Here is a 20,661-nt window from a genome sequence, read left to right as displayed (position 1 = left end):
TCGATTACTTTTGAACAAAGAAACAGGAATAAAAAGTTACAAAAGTACGCATGTTAACGGCGTCAGCTACTAAATTTCACAAAGTAACGAAGTTCTGCAAACATTCAATTAACATAAGCTAGAATTCACGCATAAGCTCAATAATTTACACATACGCCTCCTCTGATATCCCAATCCACAAATCAGTTATCGCCTAACAAATTGCGTCAATGGGTTACAACCGCATCAGAAAAATCGAAGCACATTATGATGCCTCGGCAGTCAGACAGATCTGCGAAGAAACTTTCTCAGCTATTGATTTGATCTCTTTCACCCTCTCATCAACTAACTGCTGGAGTTGCTCTTCCTGATTTGGTTGATTTTCGTCCATCTGAACAGTACTAGTAGCTTCCCCGGCCTGTGACCTGAACATAACAAATGACATCTCTGGTTCATATTCGCTTGGAACTTCAACCACTCGCTTCCCACCAGCCCCAGAATCTTTTCCTATGAGATCTTCCTTCATGCGATTAGATATAATTCCCACAAAATCCTCGATGTACTTATCCACAGGATCAAGGCCGAGATAGACGAAAACATCCCAGCACTGAAGAAACTGTTTCTTGTTAATTTTCAAACTTTTCCGGGCATCCCCAATGACACTAGTGGATGGCATGAGTCGAGGAGCGTGTGTCTTCTTCGACAACTTTCCTTGCTTCAGTTGCGAAACTGCTGCATTAACTGCATCCTTGATTGGATTGAACTTATGAAGGCGCAGTACATCAACACAAGTTCGTACATGCTGGAAGTAATCTAATGGTTCTTCAACTGTGAGGTCATAGACGTTTTCAGATACTGCAACATCATTGAGGACCTCAAGAAGGTATCGTCCATAACCCTTGTGTTGGTAAGGAGGCAATACCAATATCTGCCATCAAGAAAAGTCTAGTAAAAAAAAAACAGCACCGACATTGCATAAACAATGAAATTTTATGTGCACTACTGCATAAGTGATATTGGCAAGGAGAAAACCTGACTAAGCCGCAACCGAGAACTATCAGGATAATGGTAAAAACGATACACGGCCGTAAAACCAAGCAATATACTGTAGTTGTCCTCCTTGTCATCTGTTTTGTTCTGGATCAGGACATACAACTCCCATCTTGGATCCACAACATCAATTGGACTGCTACCTAATTGAAAAAACAGAAATTGATGTTACAGTGACAATCTTATACTGCACTCCCCTCCCCTTGCTTTCCATAGCAGAAATAAAATAGCAGTGTTCTGTGATAAGACAATTTAGGTGAAGAAATTACCATCAACAAGAAGAAGAACAAGAGGTATCAAGTGACTGTACAGGTGTCCAGCAGCTGTCTTGCCAACAACCAAGCGAACAACCTGAACATAGTTACTGTTATTACACAATGCAAGAAAATTTATCATATTTTAGATACTGCCAAAAAAGAAAAAGAAAAAAAAAAGCTTGGAACATCGAAATCACCTGCAAATCAGAAGTGGTTTCTCCTAACTGACCATTAGAAACACTTATTTGTCCAATAGAGGTCTTGTGCTGTAACACCTCGCCCGTTGAGACCATGGATCTGTACACGTTTTAAATCAGGAATTCATGAAATTAAGTAAACACACAAAAATCTCAAGGTTATTGCATAAAGTGATTTTGACATTTGATCTCTGAAAGGATGCAAAGCTCATTACCTAATCAAATTTCTCTGCATTGAAAAAGTTCGAAGGAACTCCTCTTCACTCTCAATGAGGGTCTCAGCAAATATTTTCTGGAGAATACTACTAACTTAGCAGCAGAACTATCATACTAAAACGGAAGTGATGGTTTAAACTGGGAATCAATGCAAACCTGAAGAGCTGATTTCAAATCGGTGATTCCTTTGCCACCCTTGTAACATTTATAATTGCAATCAGTAATATTTTCTTGATAAAGAGAACTTCTTGATAAAGAGAGCTAGGAGCATAAGTAATAAAAGTATTTGGCAGACAGAACATATCGATGGAGAGAGAAAGAGTGAGAGCAACAGAACAAGAGTACTTACATCAGTTGTGCTCTCAAATGCAATATCAGCATAAGCATGAAACGATATACTGCTAACCCATATAGTAATCTGCATCCAAAGAAAGATTATGAAGAAGTCATTCTAAATCATTCCATTCAAACTATTAAATAGCTTTTAACATTATTTGCACCAGTGCAGCAAGTTCTACAAAAGTAAACTTCAATTTAAATGCATAAATATTACCTTCAATCCTTTGTAACCATATATCTTCCCTTCATCATCAAAAGAGCTATTCAAGTCAACAGGATCAATACAAAAACTGTCTGTAGAACCCACTTCCGCTTTGCTAGAAACTATAATTAAAATAATTTCAAAAAAAGATAAGATTTAAAGCAGAGAAAACCAGTGAAACAAAACAAACAATCGCGGAATTTCTGATAAAGAAGTATGAAAATATCACCAAAGAAAAGTAAAACTTTACTATCACAATAAACAATTAAACTATTCCAACCCAACCATGTGTAAAACCAATCAACTCCATCTATTCCTACCATCCTCCATCTAAACATTTGAGCATTCTACGAATTGCAATTCATACATGTAAATAACTATTTCCATTCAGCCAAAAATCATAACTTTTCGGATCCCAACCTGAAGTAATATAACCAAACGTAAAAAATCAAAACCGCCAGTTTTCCATCACCGCAGTTACGCAGTTGCGCAATAAACAAACAGCTGAAATGGATGAACCATGGAGAAAAAAAAAATTGTTTCTTACCAAGTCAACTACTTTACGGAACCACAACAAGATACCAAACACCAAATCATCGAGAAATAAGCTAACTAAAAGTTAAAATCGACAAAATCAAACAGAATAATCCAATAAACCCAAGAAAAAAGCTCATAAAACTCATCATACCCAGGTAAATCTTGATGCAATCTTTGGCCTCCACTCCAGAATCTGCTCCCAAATCAACGAAAACAAACAAAATCAATGAGTTCAGGAAACGGAACCAGAAACAGAAGGGAAAAAAACTGAAATTCGAGAAGAACACGAGGAACTATGGAAGTGCATTCTGAGAACAAAGGCAACATAAGTGAGGAAACGAAGGTCAGAAGGACTCACCGACGCTGGAGAAGCCGACGCGACGTCGTTTCTTAGGCTCGGTGGCGGTCGGATCGGCAGAGGCTCCTTGCTTCTGGACCATTTTTCGAATTAGGGTTTCCGGAGCTAGAAATGGGAGGGAGAGAGAGCGGGAAATTTACACTGTTGCAAATTGGGGCATCTCTGATATTTGTAGCGGGATTTGGTAAAGATAACTCTCACGTGCAATGCACGTGTTACTCATTCCAATTTTCCATTTCTCTTGTCAAAATTCCAATTTTTCAAATGGTGAACTTCATCGGACGGACCAACCAGGCACGGTTCGGCTCGGTCCAGTTTTTCTCCAAACTTAGACCTCGTTTGAATGTATCTTTATAATGAGTGAAACGTTTTCAGTATAAATATTTTTAGAACCAATTATTAGTAAAAATGTAAATAAATTCTAAAAAAACAATTAAAATGCTTTCTTGCAGAAACCATTTAAGTGTTTTTTGAACCCAAAAACATTTTCTTTAAAAACGGTTTTAAAAGCACATCTAAACGAGTTCTTAAAAACCGAAATGTATCATATAATATATCTAATACATATCAAAAGGATGGGTTATGAGGGACTTTGCAGGTATACCCAAGATGGCGGGAGGGGCGGGAGGCTGTTTTTTCAACAATGCTGCGATGGTGGAAATAGCCGCAGTTTGTGCTGCGTTGATCTTCTGCAGGTAACAAGGCTGCGATGGTGGTAAGGTTTCTACGGATGCTACTTTGGACTGTTATTTATTCCATATTAAGGTCTTAAGCGTCTCGACTAGAGAAGATGAAGTTTCTGTTTGTCCCGCGGACGCGGAGTATAGCTGCTCATGTGGTTGCTTCGCATACCGCCTTCGGAATTTCTTTTTAATATTCTAGTTGAACATGTAAACATTCCTATTAAAATTTAATAAAATTTATCATTTGATCAAAAAAAAAAAAAAATCAAATCAAACCGAGCTGAATGAATCCAGAAACATTAGGTACGGTGAGTCAGTTAGGTTGGGTTGAACTCATTGATTTTATCTTAACGAGAGCTTGTTGATGCACAAAATCGACGAGGACTTTGGTACAACATAAAGTGTCAAGTTTGTGACATTCGCTAGGTTGCTCTGATCATTAGTTTGGATAAGCATGTAAATAAATAGAGATAGGGAAGCAAATAACACAAGATGTACGTGGTTCACCCAGATTGGCTACGTCCACGGAGTAGGAGAGTTCTCATTAGTTGTGAAGGGTTTACACAAATACATAGGTTCAAGCTTTCTTTTTGTGAGTTCTAGTGAATAGTTTAGTATAAATGACATTAGGGATTATTGTGGTAGAATGATCCCCTTTTATAGAAGAGAGTTTATAGCTTTGTTCTGACATTGACACATGTCGTGTTGTGATTGGCCTCTGATATCAACACGTGTCGCGCTGTGATTGTCTTTTGATACCGACATGTGTCGTGTTGTGACTGGCCTCCAGGTTGGAGGAAAAGTCTTGTGGATCCTTAACGGTATACTGTTAACCAGTGCTTAGTAGTTTCGAGATTGGTGAAGTATGGTACAAACAAGCCTAAAAGTCAAATTTTCCCAAAACCTAACAACCTTTGTTCAACTTTGAAAGTAAGGAAGGAAACTGACTAATGTAAATATTTTCGAACCAATTTTAAACAATTTTATTCTATGGTAGATCGGGTTGGTTTGATGCATCGACTTCAATTAGTTTGCAAACCAAAATGTTCGGTTAAAGATTTCCCTTCCCAACAATTTAACTTTCTAACGCTATCGTTTGTAAAAATAAGAATAAAAAAAAAACCTCTGATTGAAGTAATATCTAAAAACTACATCTTAGGGCATCGCATTAGGAAATCAATCTTCAGCAAAATTTGGCGATAGAAACAAAACACAGGATCCTTCCCTTGTTCGGTGAAAGGGCTAAAGTCTTCACATTCATCAAGAGAAAATATAATACGATCTAAAACCGGAAATCATGTCTCTTTGGACCTGGAAGAGGAAGCTAAAACACCAAATGAACACAACGATGACACATTTTCCCCTCACTTCCTACCAGGGGTCTTGACAGACTGCCTGTTCCTCTTCTTCGCACCAGATTTGGCAACCCTGAGGCTCCTGTGAACGGCACTGAGCCTGGCGAGGGCAGCTTTCTTCAGATCTGGTCTGTAGAAGTTATCCGCAACCTGGAAGAATTCACAATTAAAGAACAATTCAGTTAGTGCTGAAATTCATTGACACTTATCCATACATAAAGAGAAAACCAGAAGAATTCAGATGCTTAAGAAACATGGAAGACAGAGAACAGGGAGCATGCCGAGGGGAGGGAAGGAGAAAAAGACGGTGAGTCTTTTTTTTTTTTTTTTTTTTTTTGGAAGGGGGGTGGGGGGAGGTGTTGGAGAAAGAGTTAGGACATGGGCACTCAACGAGTTGGAAAAGTTACTACTTTACTGAGAGGTTTAACAGGAAGAAACAATAAAAGCGAATCAAATGTAACAGAAAATAAGCTATATCACGTTAAAACTACAGTCATCGAAGTTGAATGAAACCCTGAAAACAAGATACAACGATAATTGAATACTACAGTCACCGAAGTTGAATCAAACCCTGAAAACAAGATAGAAGCGATACAGTTTTGAAAAGGGAGGTAGGTTCCCTTCAATCTCCATGATCAATTTTCATTCAAAATTAGTTGTTACTAACAAGTTCGGGTCTTCAAAATCCATGTCAAATCTTCACTCACCACACTCAACAAAACAGATATAAGCACACATAACCATCTGCCAAAAACTAGACCAGAACCAAAAATGCTTTAGATTATATCTGCTAAATAGGGTGCTCAGAAGCCAAGCGTAACAAATGTATTTCACTGAAAATCCCACACAAAGCAGGATCTTCTTACGTGTTAGCTGCTCATCACGGCCAAAAATAAACTCACATTAACAACACGGCCTACACAGATAAAAGCGATCGCAATGGAATTGCGATCACCGTCGATTTAAACCAAGAACTATCGAAATTAAGCACATTAACTATTAAACACATACATTATATGAACCTAAAGGTTATGCTAATCAAATTGTTAATTACCTGATTGGAAACAGCCTTGGCGACGCGGGGAAACTCCTTCCTGATGACAGACTTGTGAAGCAGACTGGCGGGCTTGTTCTGCTTCTTGGTCTTGGTAGTGGCGAGCAACACAGACTGATCTTTCCCTCCAGCCTGAATAGTCACCGTCTTCTTGTTCGCCAAACCTAAAATTACCCGCCAAAAAAAAAAAATTAGAACGACGATTCGGTTTCCTAGGGTTTTACATTATTCTAATTTTATCGGGAAACAAACAGAAAGTAAGAAAGAAAAGTTACCGGAATGCTTGTAGGAGTGGAGGTTGTAGAGGTTGTTGGGCTCCTTGCTGAAGCGGACGCCGGCGTTGCCGCGGCCGAACTCCTTCACCAAGAAGGAGTTGTTCTTCTTCACGATCTCCCAGATCAGTTGTCCCGGAACGGTAGCCATCGCACCTGGATTCTGCTGCTGCAAAAAATCACAGATCAACGGCTCAGATTCAACACCAGACCAAAAATGATGTGATAAAAACCGTGATCGGAGTCACGGAGATAAAGAGAAACGGAATCGGAGCTCGAGAGGTCTCGGCGATGGCGGAGGACTTACTCTTGCAGTTGCAGAGAGAGACTGAGTGAGAGAGGAGGCGGCTCCGTGGGTTTACCAGTGTCGTTGCTCAAGATTTCGTTTATATGGTTGTCGTCTACAAAAACCCTAGACGGTTAAAACGATCAGCGCAGAGAAAGAGAGAGAGAGAAAAAACGTTAAAATATGTATGTTAAATCATAACACCTTTACAACATCGGCCGTTTGGTCTAGTGGTATGATTCTTGCTTTGGGTGCAAGAGGTCCCGAGTTCGATTCTCGGAACGGCCCTTTTTATTTTTAATAATTTTTGCCCTTTGCTTATTTTAATTTAACCTTTTTAGTTTATCTAATTACAACTTTACCACGCAGCTCCCTTCCCCAAGTTGTTTGCTTACCTTTTCACAACCCCATCGCGGCAGCCATTTTTCTCTGCTCCCGAATTGCCTCTCCCTCTCCGGTGGTAAGCTTTTTGCTCTTCTTCTTAATTTCCAAAAATATATGAAATTTATTTGATGGGATGAAGAAGGTGAGAACTTTGGTTGGTTGAACTGAAAATTTTTATGTTGTTTTACTGGTTTAATTCATACTTAATTGTTATTGTCGTTGTTTTCGATTACGTTCTGCATTGCTTTCTTAACATTTTTACTCGATAATGAAAGTTTAGCGCCCGTTTGATAACCATTTTCCGCTTTTTAGTTTTCAGTTTTCATTTTTTTGCGCTATAAATAGTGGGAAAGTTCGTTTGAGGAAGGAGGAGTAAAAGAATCTGAGGATTGAATGATTAACTTTGAATTCCGCCTTTTGTGCTAGTTTAAATTTAGGGCCCGTTTGATGACCATTCGATTCTTGATTCGATTGCCTGCAGCATTTTGTAACTTTTCTACTATGACAAACTAATGTGCATATGTTAATCTGTGAACGTGACGATTTCAAGTAATCCAGCTTAATCTGAATGTAGATTGGACTGTGTTGAGTTCAGATTACCGAGTGAGTGAGCTAAGAGCTGTCCAAATTACAAAGAAAGCGCGGTGGCAGAGAATACGATTTTGAAATCAGTTAGTGAAGCAATGGAAGATGACCGGTTGGCATCCACGCACTCTACAGTGTTCATAGAGTCAGAGGATTTGGAAGGCCAAAGCACAGAAATCGAAGGATATGATTTCAATCAGGGAGTAGACTACCCTCGCCTCGTGAGCTCCATGGTCTCCACTGGCTTCCAAGCCTCCAATCTCGGAGATGCCATTCAAATTGTCAACCAAATGGTAAGTTTCTCTTACCAAACTAACCTAGTTGTCTTTTATTTTTGACCTAATCATTCTTTTTGTTGCACTGAAGCTAGATTGGAGTCTAGCAGACGAGGCTATAGATGAAGATTGCAATGAGGAGGAGAGGGATTTGAAATACAGAAAGTCAGTGAAATGCAAGGTGTTTCTAGGTTTTACTTCAAATTTGGTTTCGTCTGGGATTAGAGATACAATTCGGTATTTGGTGGATCACCATATGGTCGATGTTGTGGTTTCAACTGCTGGTGGTATAGAGGAGGATCTAGTTAAATGCCTTGCGCCCACTTATAGAGGTGATTTCTCTCTACCAGGAGCACTTTTGCGGTCAAAGGCTTGAATCGTATTGGTAATTTGCTTGTTCCTAATGACAACTACTGCAAATTTGAGGATTGGATCATACCAATTTTCGACCAGATGTTGAAGGACCAAACTGAGCAGGCATGGATTCTTTTCAAGTTAGTTCTTTTGGGGGGTGTGGGGTGGTGATTAGGCTGTGATCAATATGGTTTTTTCTAATTCTTTCTTTTCTTTTGGCAGAACGTATTGTGGACTCCATCTAAATTGATTGCACGCTTGGGGAAGGAAATAAATGATCGACGTTCATACCTTTATTGGGCATACAAGGCAAGAAATCAACCTAACACTTTATCTTTAGCTCTTAAGCTTCTATAGCATGTTTGCCTCACGAATTACTGGTTTAGAGTCTAAATTTGGTTGGATAAGCAATAAGCATGCATGGACACATCGTCTTGTGAAATTGTATTTTGAGGAGTAGAGTGATTAGAAATGGATATGTGTTGCCTCGGTGGTCAGTTTCAGGACTTAAATGGCACTGTTAGTTAATACTATTTGCAGTTCTTTTCCAGAACAATATCCCAGTTTATTGTCCAGGTTTAACGGATGGCTCACTGGGAGACATGTTGTACTTTCATTCTTTCCGCAGCCCAGGCCTGATCATCGACTTAGTGCAAGGTATGTTGCTCGTTACACTGTCACTGCAGCTGATAATCAACTTGGAAAGTCAAATCGCATAATAGCATGCCTTTGAACAGATATTAGGGCCATGAATGATGAAGCTGTCCATGCAAGCCCAAGGAAGACTGGAATGATCATTCTCGGAGGGGGCATGCCCAAACATCACATTTCCAATGCCAATATGTTTCGTAATGGTGCGGATTATGGTGTCTTCATCAATACTGCGCAAGAGTTTGATGGGAGTGATTCTGGAGCGCGTCCTGACGAGGCTGTATCATGGGGAAAAATACGGGATTCTGCCAAAACTGTCAAGGTATTACTGAATTTAACCCCTATATTTGCTCTTCTCATTGCATTTTATCTCTTGTTTTTGGTCGAATTGTTAATTATAACTTCGTATCCACCTAATCCTAACCCTTCTAGTGTTTTCTTTTGTATCCTTTGCATTCTTGAATATTTCACCCTTGTTTCTGTTGTGATATCATTCTGATTATTTTCCACCTTTTTTTATTGGTTGAACCAGGTGCATTGCGATGCAACAATTGCTTTCCCTCTGCTGGTTGCTGAAACATTTGCGAAGAACGCTGTCCAGATTACGACCTGATACAGTTTTTGATTGTGAAGATTGATGCATATTATACGGTTTTTACATGATAAAGCCGTTAACATAGGGTTAGGAAGCATTCTGATAGCGCATTTCTTCCCCTCATGTTAGATTAAATTGATTTACTTTATTTCCTTTGTCTTGGAGGTTGAGACGCCAAACACTTGGGGAAATTTGCTTGTTAATTTTGATCGTTTCGTTCAGTTTCGTGTTTGACCTCCTGTATGAATGACAAGTCCATTTACTCGGGCTTATGTAACTTTGTACCTCGGTTTGCCATTTCATTCGTAACTGCGCCAATTTTTAGGTATGACAAATGCGCCAATTTTGAGTGATCTATTTTAAATCCTATGTTTCAATTGGAAGATCGATCAAGATATAATATATATATATATGTATATTAATCCGGCTTTTCTTTGTTTGTTTGATTTTTTATTTTTTACATAATTGATAAGGTGAAATCAAAGCGATAAACTTCTTTCCCTTTTCCCAAGGGTCACCCTATCATCTTGTAAAAACTTCCAATTATGAATAAAAATGAGATTGGAGGAGTTCATCTCTGTAGAACAAACCAATCAAGAAAAGATCCCTGAATTTTTTTATTATCATTTAAAATTCTTTTTATTTATATAATACAATTATTTATATACAATAAGGTCCAGATATCCATAAGCAGCGACAGTTGCACGAAGACTAGTTTTCGCTCCGGCTCCGGTGGGTTCCCTAGTGCAACAATACATTATTTCATTAGTCAGGGGAAATTGCCAAATCCCCGAGCTTTAGACATGTAAGATTACATCTTTCAAGCAAGAATCAGTAAAGACGACGACAAATTGCGATCCCGTCACCCAAAGAAGCATGCGAAATCTGGACACGAGGATCGGCTGCAAGTAACTTGTTAAACTCAATAGTCGCATGTCTGCCTAGTTTCTTGTGCTCTGGAGTCAACTCATCAGGCATTACAACCGTTCCTCCCCAGAGGGTGTTATCATAAACAACTAAACCACCCACCTTCAACAGCTTCATTAACCTCTCATGGTAGTTCCAGTAGTTGACCTCGTCGGCATCAACGTAAGCAAAGTCGAAACCGCCTTCGTTTTCATGCTGCAAACAAAACCACGAGAAAGCGAAAAAGGTCACAACTATGGTTTTTCTTATTTCAGCTGAAGGTTCTGGTTTGAAACGCAAAATACTTACATTTTCTATCAGCTTATCAAGAACCGGTAGTGCCTGGGATTCAATAAAGTCGATTTTGTGCTCAACACCGGCTTTCTTTATGATTGGAAGCCCTATTTGCTCATACGTCTCACGATTCACATCTATGGCTACAATCTGCAGTACAACAAATTATGAGCTCGATATGACAGGAAGAGCAGATTCAGATATTAGTAGTGAAGTGACAGACCTTGCCATCGTCGGGAATTGCAAGAGCAGTAAGGAGGAGAGAGTATCCGGTGAAAACGCCAACTTCAATCGTTTTCTTTGCATCTATGAGCTTCAACAGCATGGCCATTAATTGACCTGCATCTAGTGCAGTAGCAATCTCAGCCCTGAAAACATACTAGCTAATTAAAAACCCTCCTCGACAGTTTGATCAAGAAATGCTCGACCGTTCTCGCTCACTCAACTAAAGTATGCCAAGTTCTAGCTTGGCTACAAGAAGCTTAATGAACTTAAAAAGCAGGCAATCTTACAACAAGTTCTGCTAAGATACGAAGGATCATAACCTCGGGTGGCTGGCGGTGGCAGCTCTAAGCTCCTTGAGAGGCTCCGGTTCGTGTGGATACACACTAGTCTCCAAGATATACTGTCACATTGACATTGTTAAAACAAGATTTAACAAATTTAATCAGAAACAGGCAGCGCGAAAGTTGAGCGAACGGCGTTGTAACCTGATATAACTCGTCACTCTGCAGCAGTCCCTTCTTCTCTAGACTCCGGTCCTTTTTGGCGCTGTGCTCCATTGCGCAGGATAATTTGTGTTTTGAATTGGAGGAGGGTCATTCACATTTTTTGCAGCTTTGTATGTATAGCCAATTCTCCTTGATCGCCAATCCAAATAGAGTCCTTTTCCGAATATACCCCAGAAAACAATATCAAAATAACTGATATCATCCTTGACATATTTCGGCAAAAATCCCGCTAGTCTCCTTGTGCCCACAGACTTTCACAAGAGGACTTTGAAATTTGAGACTACCCTTATCATTTCAAACCCATCTGACAACATCCATCACCATGCAAAACAAAAAGCCTAGCCTACCTAGATTTCTATGTCATCATTATTCAGGACCATTATTTATCTGGAGGTGATGTCAAATCCCACATGCTGATCTCCTATCAATCTACATGTCCACTGCCAACAAACCCAAGTTAATTTAAACTCTGTTGTTATTGGGAATTCCCATGGGAGATAATGAGGCCATCTCCACCAGAGGTTTAGTTTCTAACTCTTTCAAATATTAATATTTTAATAAATAATAAAGGGTCATATTTGTTTCCGTCTTCAACCGAAAGTCAAAGGGCTATATGGCTTGTTTTAGCTCTGTCACAAAAAATTATCTCCAACCGAGGGTCAAACATAATTTATTATTTAAATTTAAAAACTACAACAACCTAACAACAACCTAAATTCAAATCCAACAACAACTTAAATTTAAAAATTACAACGGTAACTAGCCAAAAAAACCAAAAAAATTAGAACTTAAATTTAATGAATGGTTTAGGTATTTATAGGAAACAAATTAGAATTTTTAAGAATTAAAAAAAAAATTGGCCCAAAAAACCAAAAAAAAAAAAAAAAAAATAAATCCAACAATAACTGACGTCAGCTAGCCTGTTGGATTTACCATTGGATTCAAAAATTTGTTTAAGCATTCATGTTGGTTATATCCGATAGGAATACTCAGCCCTCTGGCCAGACCTGAACTGGCTGGCTGGCTGAATTGGGCCAGCCCTTTAGCCCTTTCAGATTCCGTGGGGCCCACGAGTCCTATGGCCTAACCCTCGGTTGGAGACAGTTTTCAGGCTATTTTCGACCCCCTGACCCATTAGACCCTTCGGTTGGAGATGACCTAGAAATCCTAGGTTTGAACATCATTTTCCCTGCTATTGTGTTCAATGCCTTCAAAACTTTGTTAAATTTCTACTAAGGGTGCGTTTGTTTGGCCTCATTAAATGGGACTGGACTGGACTGGACTACAGTCCCATGTTTGATAGGTGCTGGGACTAAGTTAAGTGGGATTAAAGGGGATTCGTCCTGACTAGAGAGCTCGCTAGAGGGTCTTAGATAGACCCTCCAAAATGAAGCGGACTGCTAAGACCTTCGCTCTTCACGTCGTCTGCTTCATCTGCTCGCATCATGTCCTTTTCCTGCTCCACGACCTTCCCGTCAAATCCTCACAATCCTTCCCTGCATGGATCTTCCTCTCTCTCCCTTGCTCTATCTTTGCACTAACAGCCCCATCCACCACCTGAATTCCAAAATTCGATTACCACCCACCGATGGGTCTGCTCGATCCGAGGCTAAAATTGATGTCGGCACCACCCACTCCTTTTCTGAAGGTTATCTCCCACTTTCTCTGTCGAAGTCTCAACGATGGCTACCGCCATCGCATCACTGACTCAGCTGTCTCAGAAGGAGGCTGACATTCAAATGATGTTGGCCGCCGAGGCCATCTAGGCACCAAAAATTGATAAAAAGACGCGTCTTCAAGAGACGCAACAATTGTGCATCAGATCTCCTCCCTAATTTTTCTCAGATTTACTTATTTTTTGGTAAATATAATATGAAATTTCAGATTTTTGAAAATGTTTTGTTTGCTGTGATGGTGTTTAAAAGGGTGGGTTCTTTCTAATTTAAGATGAAATGATCAATTGCATCGTTCGGTATACTAGGTTTGCATATATATATATATATATTTTTTTTTTTGGCTGAGTTTGTATATATGTGTATATTTTTGCTTGATCTGATATACAGCTTTAGCATTATTTGTTCTTGTTGGTACATTTTCTATCCTCATTCGCAAAATCCACATTGATTATTTTTGTGTGAATTTAATTTCTTTTGGGAAAAATTGTAATGGGTTGCTTTGTTGTGGATGGGTTTTCATAACCATGCTTTTTAATCCGATACTGCACCAAACGTTTCACTAAGCTAGTCCAGTTTAGTCTAGTCTAAACCAGTCCAACTTAGTCCCTATAGCTAGTCCAATCCGAGACAGTCCCGTGCAACAAACGCACCCTAATAGTCTAATGTGATCTGCCAAATTCCAATACAATCATGAAAGAGTGTTATTAAGTTTATGTTTTGGAATAAATTAGAATGATACAAAATAAAAATTAAAAAAAAAACCATAGATTATACGTACCTTCAAGTAAGGATAAAACCTTATACTTTCCTTATTTTAGATGGCACTGCTAGTCCAGGTTTGAACATCATTTTCCGTGCTATTGTGTTCAAGGCCTTCAAACTTTGTTAAATTTCTACTAGTAGTCTAATGTGATTGGTCAAATGTATCACGTAGTAGACAATATCTATTATTGTGGCCGACAATGATAAAAAATGTTGCAAGCATTGCGTCTACGCAATGAATCTTGTATCTCATAAGAGTGTTTTGTCTCTAACAATAATGCATAACTTCATAAACACAACAGGATACATTCTATACCCTTACCGAAAATATTTTGGATGGTATCTTTCAATACTTTATGTATATAATCGTATCCTAACATAGTAATTGGTCGTCAATTTAAAGGACATTCAATAGGTTGTTTAGTTGTGATTTTAAACTCCTTTAGTGCATGGACTACAGCTTGAATTGCCATCAATAAATACTCAATAGTTTCATAAAGTTCTTCTTCTTCTTCTTCCTCCTTTTGTTCCACTTCCATTTTTGTAATAAATAAAATCATAGGCAAGTTAACAAACAAAGAACCATATATATAATACCAATCTTGAGCAAGTTAACAAACAATTATTGACACAATGTTTTATATTATTGACACGGGAATTGGTTGATTTGTTTAACAAGAAATGATAAGGAGACTTCATCAATTCTTTGTTACCTTATGGTTTTCGCACAATGTTTTATAATATTGGCACGACTTGGCGTTAAACTGTGAGGTGGCACAAATTCCATGAATCTCTGTTATGATTCCACGTCGGCTACACCAAAAATGGTGTAGTGGTACTTAAGTCCTTGGGGTCCTCCCACCTATTCGACTAGTCTTTTCGATTGGGCTCTTTCCTTGGGCTTGAGTACCTAACATTAGTATCAAAGCCTAGGTTCCCAACGCTGCAGATGAGGCGACCTGGAAACGGCTACCTTAATAAGACGGCCAAAGGGTGCGCCGCCATTAAGAGTGAAAGCCATCAGAGTAAGGGCCATCGCGGGTGTCGAGTCCCGACACTGCAGAGGGGGCGACATGGAAAGGGTTACCTTAACGGGATGACCAAAGGTGCGCCGCCATTAAGAGTGAAAGCCACCAGAGTAAGGGCCGTCGTGGGCGTCGGGTCTTCCGAATAGTGGTGTGATGTTATGATTCCACGTCAACTACACCAGAAATGGTGTAGTGGTACTTAAGTCCTTAGGGTCCTTCCACCTATTGGACTAGTCTTTTGGGTTGGGCTCTTCCTTTGGACTTGAGTACCTAACAATCTTACTTTAAGAGAATCTCTCTCAGCATCTATTTGTTTAATAGTTTAACTCTCTAAGTTTCATTAATACCAAAACTAATTCATTTAATTGGATCGATATTTTATTATTTAGAAGGAGAATGCTGGTAACGATTGTTTAGGGTTTAGTAGTTTATGTGGTTTGAAAAAAAAAAGACGTCAGATTGTCAGAATTTATTGGTGTAGGGGAGAGGATTCAATTTCCAATAAGTAAAATTTTAAACAAGGAGATTGTTTTGATGATTTTCTCTCACGATGATATGTTTAATGTGCTTTTCTTCAAATCCCAGTGATTCGACCACACTCCCCTCTTCTCACGGGAGCCCAAGGATGCAATGCCAATATAATGCAACCAAGAAAGGAACTTTTGTTTATACATATTGTTTCCAAGCGCACACTATATATTCTTACCAAGTAAAAGAAAATTCTTTCAATATCAACGGTTTTCTACTATTTAGTGGAAGCGTTTAGACCAATTGCGACAAAATCTTTAGTAAGGTTGTCATATGAAACAATGCATTTATAACGCAAGTGAAACTCTTAACATATGAGTATGATGAGCCATGCGGCAGTCCTAACCCATAGCCTCGGCAACAATATTAAGAATGATGGCACACAGCATGCTAGAAACACTTTTTCACGGCGAGACTTAAAAAAAAAAAAAAAAATCACATGTTCCCCCCTATTTTCTTATGCATCGGTCTAAAAGACAGGAATGGTTAAGATGATAGTTTATTCATCTGCTTTTTTCTTTTTCTTTTTCTTATGAACAAAAATAACAATGGCCATACCATAATAAGAAGGAGGCCAACAATGCTTTAGATGTTTTATTCCAAGCTGAGATCTTGTCGTATCATCTTTTTCATTTAAGCTGAACAAAAGATCATTTCCAAATAATCTAAATTTGAAATAACACGATTCCTAGCAACTGAAGGCATTGAATAATTCTTAAGCCCCCTAAGCGTAATTACCTCGCCAATTTCGGTTTTTAACTCGAACAACTTAGCCAAACGAGGTTTCTCCATATCGACTTTACCACCAATAATCATGACGATTGGCGTAGTTTCAATGTCTAAGACCATATCTCCAATTACCATATCAATTGATATGGTTTTGGTCTTGTTCGTCATTGGAACACTCCTCTGACGAATCATTTTCCGAGTCGATATTTTACTTAGAAACTTGAACTTTTCCTTCTAGGCCTATTAGACTTTCAGTCTCAACCGAAATAACAGATGGCCTAGGTTTTTCTTTGGCTGTCTTGACAATTTTCTTAGGTTGAATTATGATTGTGGCTGGAGCGAAAAATTGCCCCCCAACCTCTTGCCCTTCTTCTTCAAGAATTCTACTCACATTGAAAAATTTCTATAGCACTTCTCAAGGAGTTTTTCTTGCTTCTCGAAATTTTCCTTTAATAGGCCATAAATCTCGTCCAATGGAACCTGATTGAGATCTTGATATATCATGTGAACTTCGTAGTTTTAGCACTGGGTCCCATTGGGCGTGCCAAAATGTTGACCCTTAAAACTACCAAGCCTAAGTGGCGCGTAGGCCGAGTAACTAATGAGCTAATTACGTCATTCGGTTATGTGCAGGGCGTGCCAACTAGACGATTGAGCTCGGCTGGGGAGTAAAATGTGTTGATGCTGCGTTAAGTACGCTGCTGACTTCTTGATCTTGCGATTGTGGTCGAGGAAGGAACACATCTCGGCCTTGGGTTCTATAGCCTGAAGACAAGGCTGTTATTCCTGCGAAGTTCACGGATCATCGGTGCCAGGTTTGGTCTCGATAATATTAGTCGTAAGGATATAATTACACCGAATCGGCACCAAACTATACGAACACAAATATTCGAAAGAGATAAATGTCTTAATCGTAAATGTGGTTTAGTTGTCGATGTGCCGAACTCTAAAATGTACTTACAAATATCCAATCATAAAACAACTCGGCGTTCAACGTGCTGAGCCTAGTAACCTATAACACCTCACTTCGCCAAGAAGGCTGATGAGATGACCTCTACCAACAAGATCTCGAAAATCCTTGTTGACCGAGACTTGGATAGGTAATCAAGCAATCTCGAAGTAGTGCTGTTTATCTGAACTAAAGATGCTCCACGGTCGGTTGATTCTACGGCTATAATGTTGTTTATCCAAACTGAAGCTATCGCCGGTTGCTTTCACAGTGCTATTTATCCAAATTAAAGATGTATTGGCGGAATAAAGGGGAAGAAGGATAAAATCACAGGTTGTTGAGAAGTTTTGCGCATGACAATTTGTGTGTTGAATTGGAGGAGGCTTTTCACATTGTTTGCATCTTTGTATTTATTGCTGAGTCTCCTTGGTTGCCAATCCAAATAGAGGCCTTTTCCGTATATACCCCAAAAAACAATATCAAAATAACCGATATTATCTTTGACATATTTCGGCAAAAATCCCGCTAGTCTCATTGTGCCCACAGACTTTCACATGAGGACTTTGAAATTTCAAAGTACCCTTATCATTTCAAACCCATATGACAACATCCATCACCATGCAAAACAAAAAGCCTAGCCTACCTAGGTTTCTCATGCCATCATTATCGAGGACCATTATTTTTCTTTAGGTGATGTCAAATCCCACGTGCTAATCTCCTATCAATCTAGACGTCCACTGCCAATAAACCCAGGTTAATTTGAATTCTATTGTTATTGCTTCCCATCGGAGATAATGAGAATCCCAAGTTTGAACATCATTTTCCTTGCTATTGTGTTCAATGCCTTCAAAACTTTGTTAAATTTCTACTAATGTGATCGGCCAAATTCCAATGCAATCATGAAAGAGTGGTATTAAGTTTATCTTTTGGAATAAATTAGAATGATACAAAATAAAAATTAACAAAATCCATAGACTATACTTACCTTCAAGTAAGGATTAAACCTTATACTTTTCCTTATTCTAGATGGCACTGCTAGTCCAGGTTTGAACATCATTTTCCGTGGTATTGTGTTCAAGTCCTTCAAACTTTGTTAAATTTACACTAATAGTCTAATGTGATCCGCCAAATGTATCACATAGTAGACAATATCTATTATTGTGGCTGACAATGATAAAAAATGTTGCAAGCATTGCGCCTACGCAATGAATCTTGTATCTCATAAGAGTGTTTTGTCTCTAACAATAATGCATAACTTCATAAACACAACATGATACATTCTATACCTTTACCGAAAATCCTCTAATGGTCTCTTTCAATACTTTATGTATATAATCGTATCCTAACATAGTAATTGGTCGTCGATTTAAAGGACATTCAATAGGTTGTTTAGTTGTGATTATAAACTCCTTTAGTGCATGGACTACAGCTTGAATTGCCATCAATAAATACTCCATAGTTTCATAAAGTTCTTCTTCTTGTTCTTCCTTTTGTTCCACTTCCATTTTTGTAATAAATAAAATCATAGGCAAGTTAACAAACGAAGAACCTATATATAATGCCAATCATGAGCAGGTTAACAAACAATTATTGACACAATGTTTTATAATATTGACACGAGAATTGGCTGATTTGTTTAACAAGAAATGTTAAGGAGACTCCATCGATTCTCTATCACTTTATGGTTTTTCGCACAATGCTTTATAAGATTGGCACGGCTTCAGGTCAAACTGTGAGGTGACACAGATTTCATAAAAAATCTCACTTTAAAATAATCTCTCTTAGCATCTATTTGTTCAACAGTTTAACTCTCTAAGTTTCATTAATACCAAAATTAATTCATTTAATTGGATCGATATTTTATTATTTTGAAGGAGAATGTGGTAACAATTGTTTAGGGTTTAGTAGTTTATGTGGTTTGAAAAAAGAGACGTCAAATTGTCAGAATTTATTGGTGCAGGGTAGAGGATTCAATTTCCAATAAGTAAAATTTTAAACAAGGAGATTGTTCTGATGATTTTCTCTCACGATGATATGTTTAATGTGCTTCTCTCACGATTTCAGTTGCCTTTTTCGGATTCACCAGCTTCAAGAGAAGGGCCATGAACTGACCTGAATCAGGTGAAGTGCTCATGAAAGCCCAGCACGGTAAAACTGTTAAACCCTATATTGATATGGGTGAAGCGTAAGAAGGTTCCACAGAAGACGTGCTAACATTTATTGAAGAAACTACCACGAGACATGCTAACAAGTTGGCTTTCTAACTAAAATAGTTTCTGGGGTTAGCATAACTTTTCATTTGATCCTTGAGATTTAAAATCTCCGTTAAATTAAAGAAACCACCAACTCAAGTGAAATATTTGATTTGACAAAAATACCTTTAATTTAACGGAGATTTTTCACGAAATGCCCAAAATGATTGACAGTTCAATCAGAGAGACCATTTTGGATAAAAACTCTCCTGCAGTTTTATTGCACCTGCATTTTGGTGTAATAGTTGGAAATTAATGTCAAGACTGACACGGGGTGGTTTGAAGTAGCAATCCCTCAGTTCCTTGAGAGGATTTGGCTCTCTTGGGTACACACTAGTTTTCAATATATACTGTAAAATTATTTTAAACTTCAAGTTTAATTGTTAATTTTATGAATTAATGGACAAGTAATTTCGAATTAAGAAAAATACATATGGAGTTACCTCTTTTAACTTCTTGCTCTGCAATACAGTCGGATTACCGGGCGTAATCGCCTGCTTTCGGGTTTAATTTTTTCATAGCTCTCCTTCTGAAAATTCCTCCTGCAGAAAGAAGTAATTTTGATCTTGTAACATTTTTGTTTTACCTTTTTGTCAACTTTTGTACGTGGGTTTTGGCTCACAAGCTGTGTTTTAACATTTCCTTATCATTATTTACTGTTTTTATTATTGTTAACGATAAATTTTGTTCGATTAGCTACCAATAGAGTTCGAACCCACACTATCATATAAGAGCTCAACTCATTTTCACTATTATGATAAAGAGTCACTTGCCTTATCATTATTTACTTTGTTATTGTTGAAAATTTGATATAAAATTTGATATTTAAATTTCTTTGATGAATGGAAATTTATTAAAGTGTGTTGGATTAAATACATAGCCCAATAAAGAGCCCATTGAATTATTACAAATTAGCCCAATATAATGTTACCAATATATCATTTATTTAATTTTTTATTAGGAATTTGATTACGGGCCAGATTCAAGGGAACGCCGGATCCCCTTCAACCTAACCTATTAAGTTCATGATTCGAGCCATTGAAATTTGATCTAACGGCTACAAATAAGGAGTCCATTTAAGTTCATTTCTTAATTACCATCTATAACCACCATAAATTATGACATATAAACACATAATAATTAAGGGGTCAATATAACTGGAGTAATAGTTCAAGAG

At 38.2% G+C, this 20,661-nt stretch overlaps 4 protein-coding genes and 2 non-coding genes across 8 annotated transcripts; 2 read left to right on the top strand and 4 right to left on the bottom strand.

The window, feature by feature from the left end:
• Nucleotides 1–49: 49 nt before the first annotated feature.
• Nucleotides 50–3,295, bottom strand: LOC125468153 (histone acetyltransferase type B catalytic subunit-like). Its single transcript, XM_048567462.1, has 10 exons — nucleotides 3,136–3,295; nucleotides 2,929–2,970; nucleotides 2,253–2,362; nucleotides 2,049–2,117; nucleotides 1,856–1,894; nucleotides 1,699–1,775; nucleotides 1,484–1,583; nucleotides 1,299–1,380; nucleotides 1,012–1,172; nucleotides 50–907 (listed from the first exon to the last, which is right to left on the bottom strand). Exons 1-10 carry the CDS (start codon nucleotides 3,215–3,217, stop codon nucleotides 245–247), a joined length of 1,425 nt encoding a protein of 474 aa, XP_048423419.1. The 5' UTR covers nucleotides 3,218–3,295; the 3' UTR covers nucleotides 50–244.
• Nucleotides 3,296–4,947: 1,652 nt separating this feature from the next.
• Nucleotides 4,948–6,958, bottom strand: LOC103964193 (60S ribosomal protein L28-1-like). Of its 3 annotated transcripts, none has more exons than XM_048567007.1 (4): nucleotides 6,807–6,958; nucleotides 6,503–6,668; nucleotides 6,228–6,391; nucleotides 4,948–5,323 (listed from the first exon to the last, which is right to left on the bottom strand). In XM_048567007.1, exons 2-4 carry the CDS (start codon nucleotides 6,648–6,650, stop codon nucleotides 5,183–5,185), a joined length of 453 nt encoding a protein of 150 aa, XP_048422964.1. In that variant the 5' UTR covers nucleotides 6,651–6,668; nucleotides 6,807–6,958; the 3' UTR covers nucleotides 4,948–5,182. The 3 variants fall into 3 exon arrangements, with proteins under 3 accessions (XP_048422964.1, XP_048422965.1, XP_048422966.1); XM_048567008.1 differs by having other exon boundaries at nucleotides 6,503–6,665; nucleotides 6,807–6,950; XM_048567009.1 differs by having other exon boundaries at nucleotides 6,503–6,662; nucleotides 6,807–6,940.
• LOC125469743 lies at nucleotides 5,972–6,063 on the bottom strand. Its single transcript, XR_007251958.1, has one exon. It is a non-coding gene; the product is annotated as a small nucleolar RNA R24 (small nucleolar RNA).
• A 43-nt stretch (nucleotides 6,959–7,001) lies between the features above and the next one.
• Nucleotides 7,002–7,073, top strand: TRNAP-UGG. Its single transcript has one exon. It is a non-coding gene; the product is annotated as a tRNA-Pro (tRNA).
• A 76-nt stretch (nucleotides 7,074–7,149) lies between these two features.
• LOC125469578 (deoxyhypusine synthase-like) lies at nucleotides 7,150–9,931 on the top strand. Its single transcript, XM_048567004.1, is given in 8 exon segments — nucleotides 7,150–7,245; nucleotides 7,744–8,047; nucleotides 8,121–8,391; nucleotides 8,394–8,506; nucleotides 8,606–8,692; nucleotides 8,935–9,040; nucleotides 9,121–9,356; nucleotides 9,567–9,931. Coding segments are annotated over 7 exon segments (1,089 nt in total). The 5' UTR covers nucleotides 7,150–7,245; nucleotides 7,744–7,852; the 3' UTR covers nucleotides 9,648–9,931.
• Nucleotides 9,932–10,222: 291 nt separating this feature from the next.
• Nucleotides 10,223–11,771, bottom strand: LOC125469640 (probable caffeoyl-CoA O-methyltransferase At4g26220). Its single transcript, XM_048567247.1, has 5 exons — nucleotides 11,540–11,771; nucleotides 11,375–11,454; nucleotides 11,053–11,197; nucleotides 10,845–10,979; nucleotides 10,223–10,751 (listed from the first exon to the last, which is right to left on the bottom strand). The coding sequence occupies exons 1-5, from the start codon at nucleotides 11,609–11,611 to the stop codon at nucleotides 10,461–10,463; spliced, it is 723 nt and encodes a 240-aa protein (XP_048423204.1). The 5' UTR covers nucleotides 11,612–11,771; the 3' UTR covers nucleotides 10,223–10,460.
• Between the last annotated feature and the right edge of the window lie 8,890 nt (nucleotides 11,772–20,661).

The sequence above is a fragment of a genome, unplaced genomic scaffold, assembly GCF_019419815.1.
Source record: "Pyrus x bretschneideri cultivar Hongxiangsu unplaced genomic scaffold, Pyrus_bretschneideri_v1 Contig44, whole genome shotgun sequence".
NCBI classification, from domain to species: Eukaryota; Viridiplantae; Streptophyta; class Magnoliopsida; order Rosales; family Rosaceae; genus Pyrus; species Pyrus x bretschneideri.
This window is presented reverse-complemented; position numbering and strand designations above follow the sequence as displayed.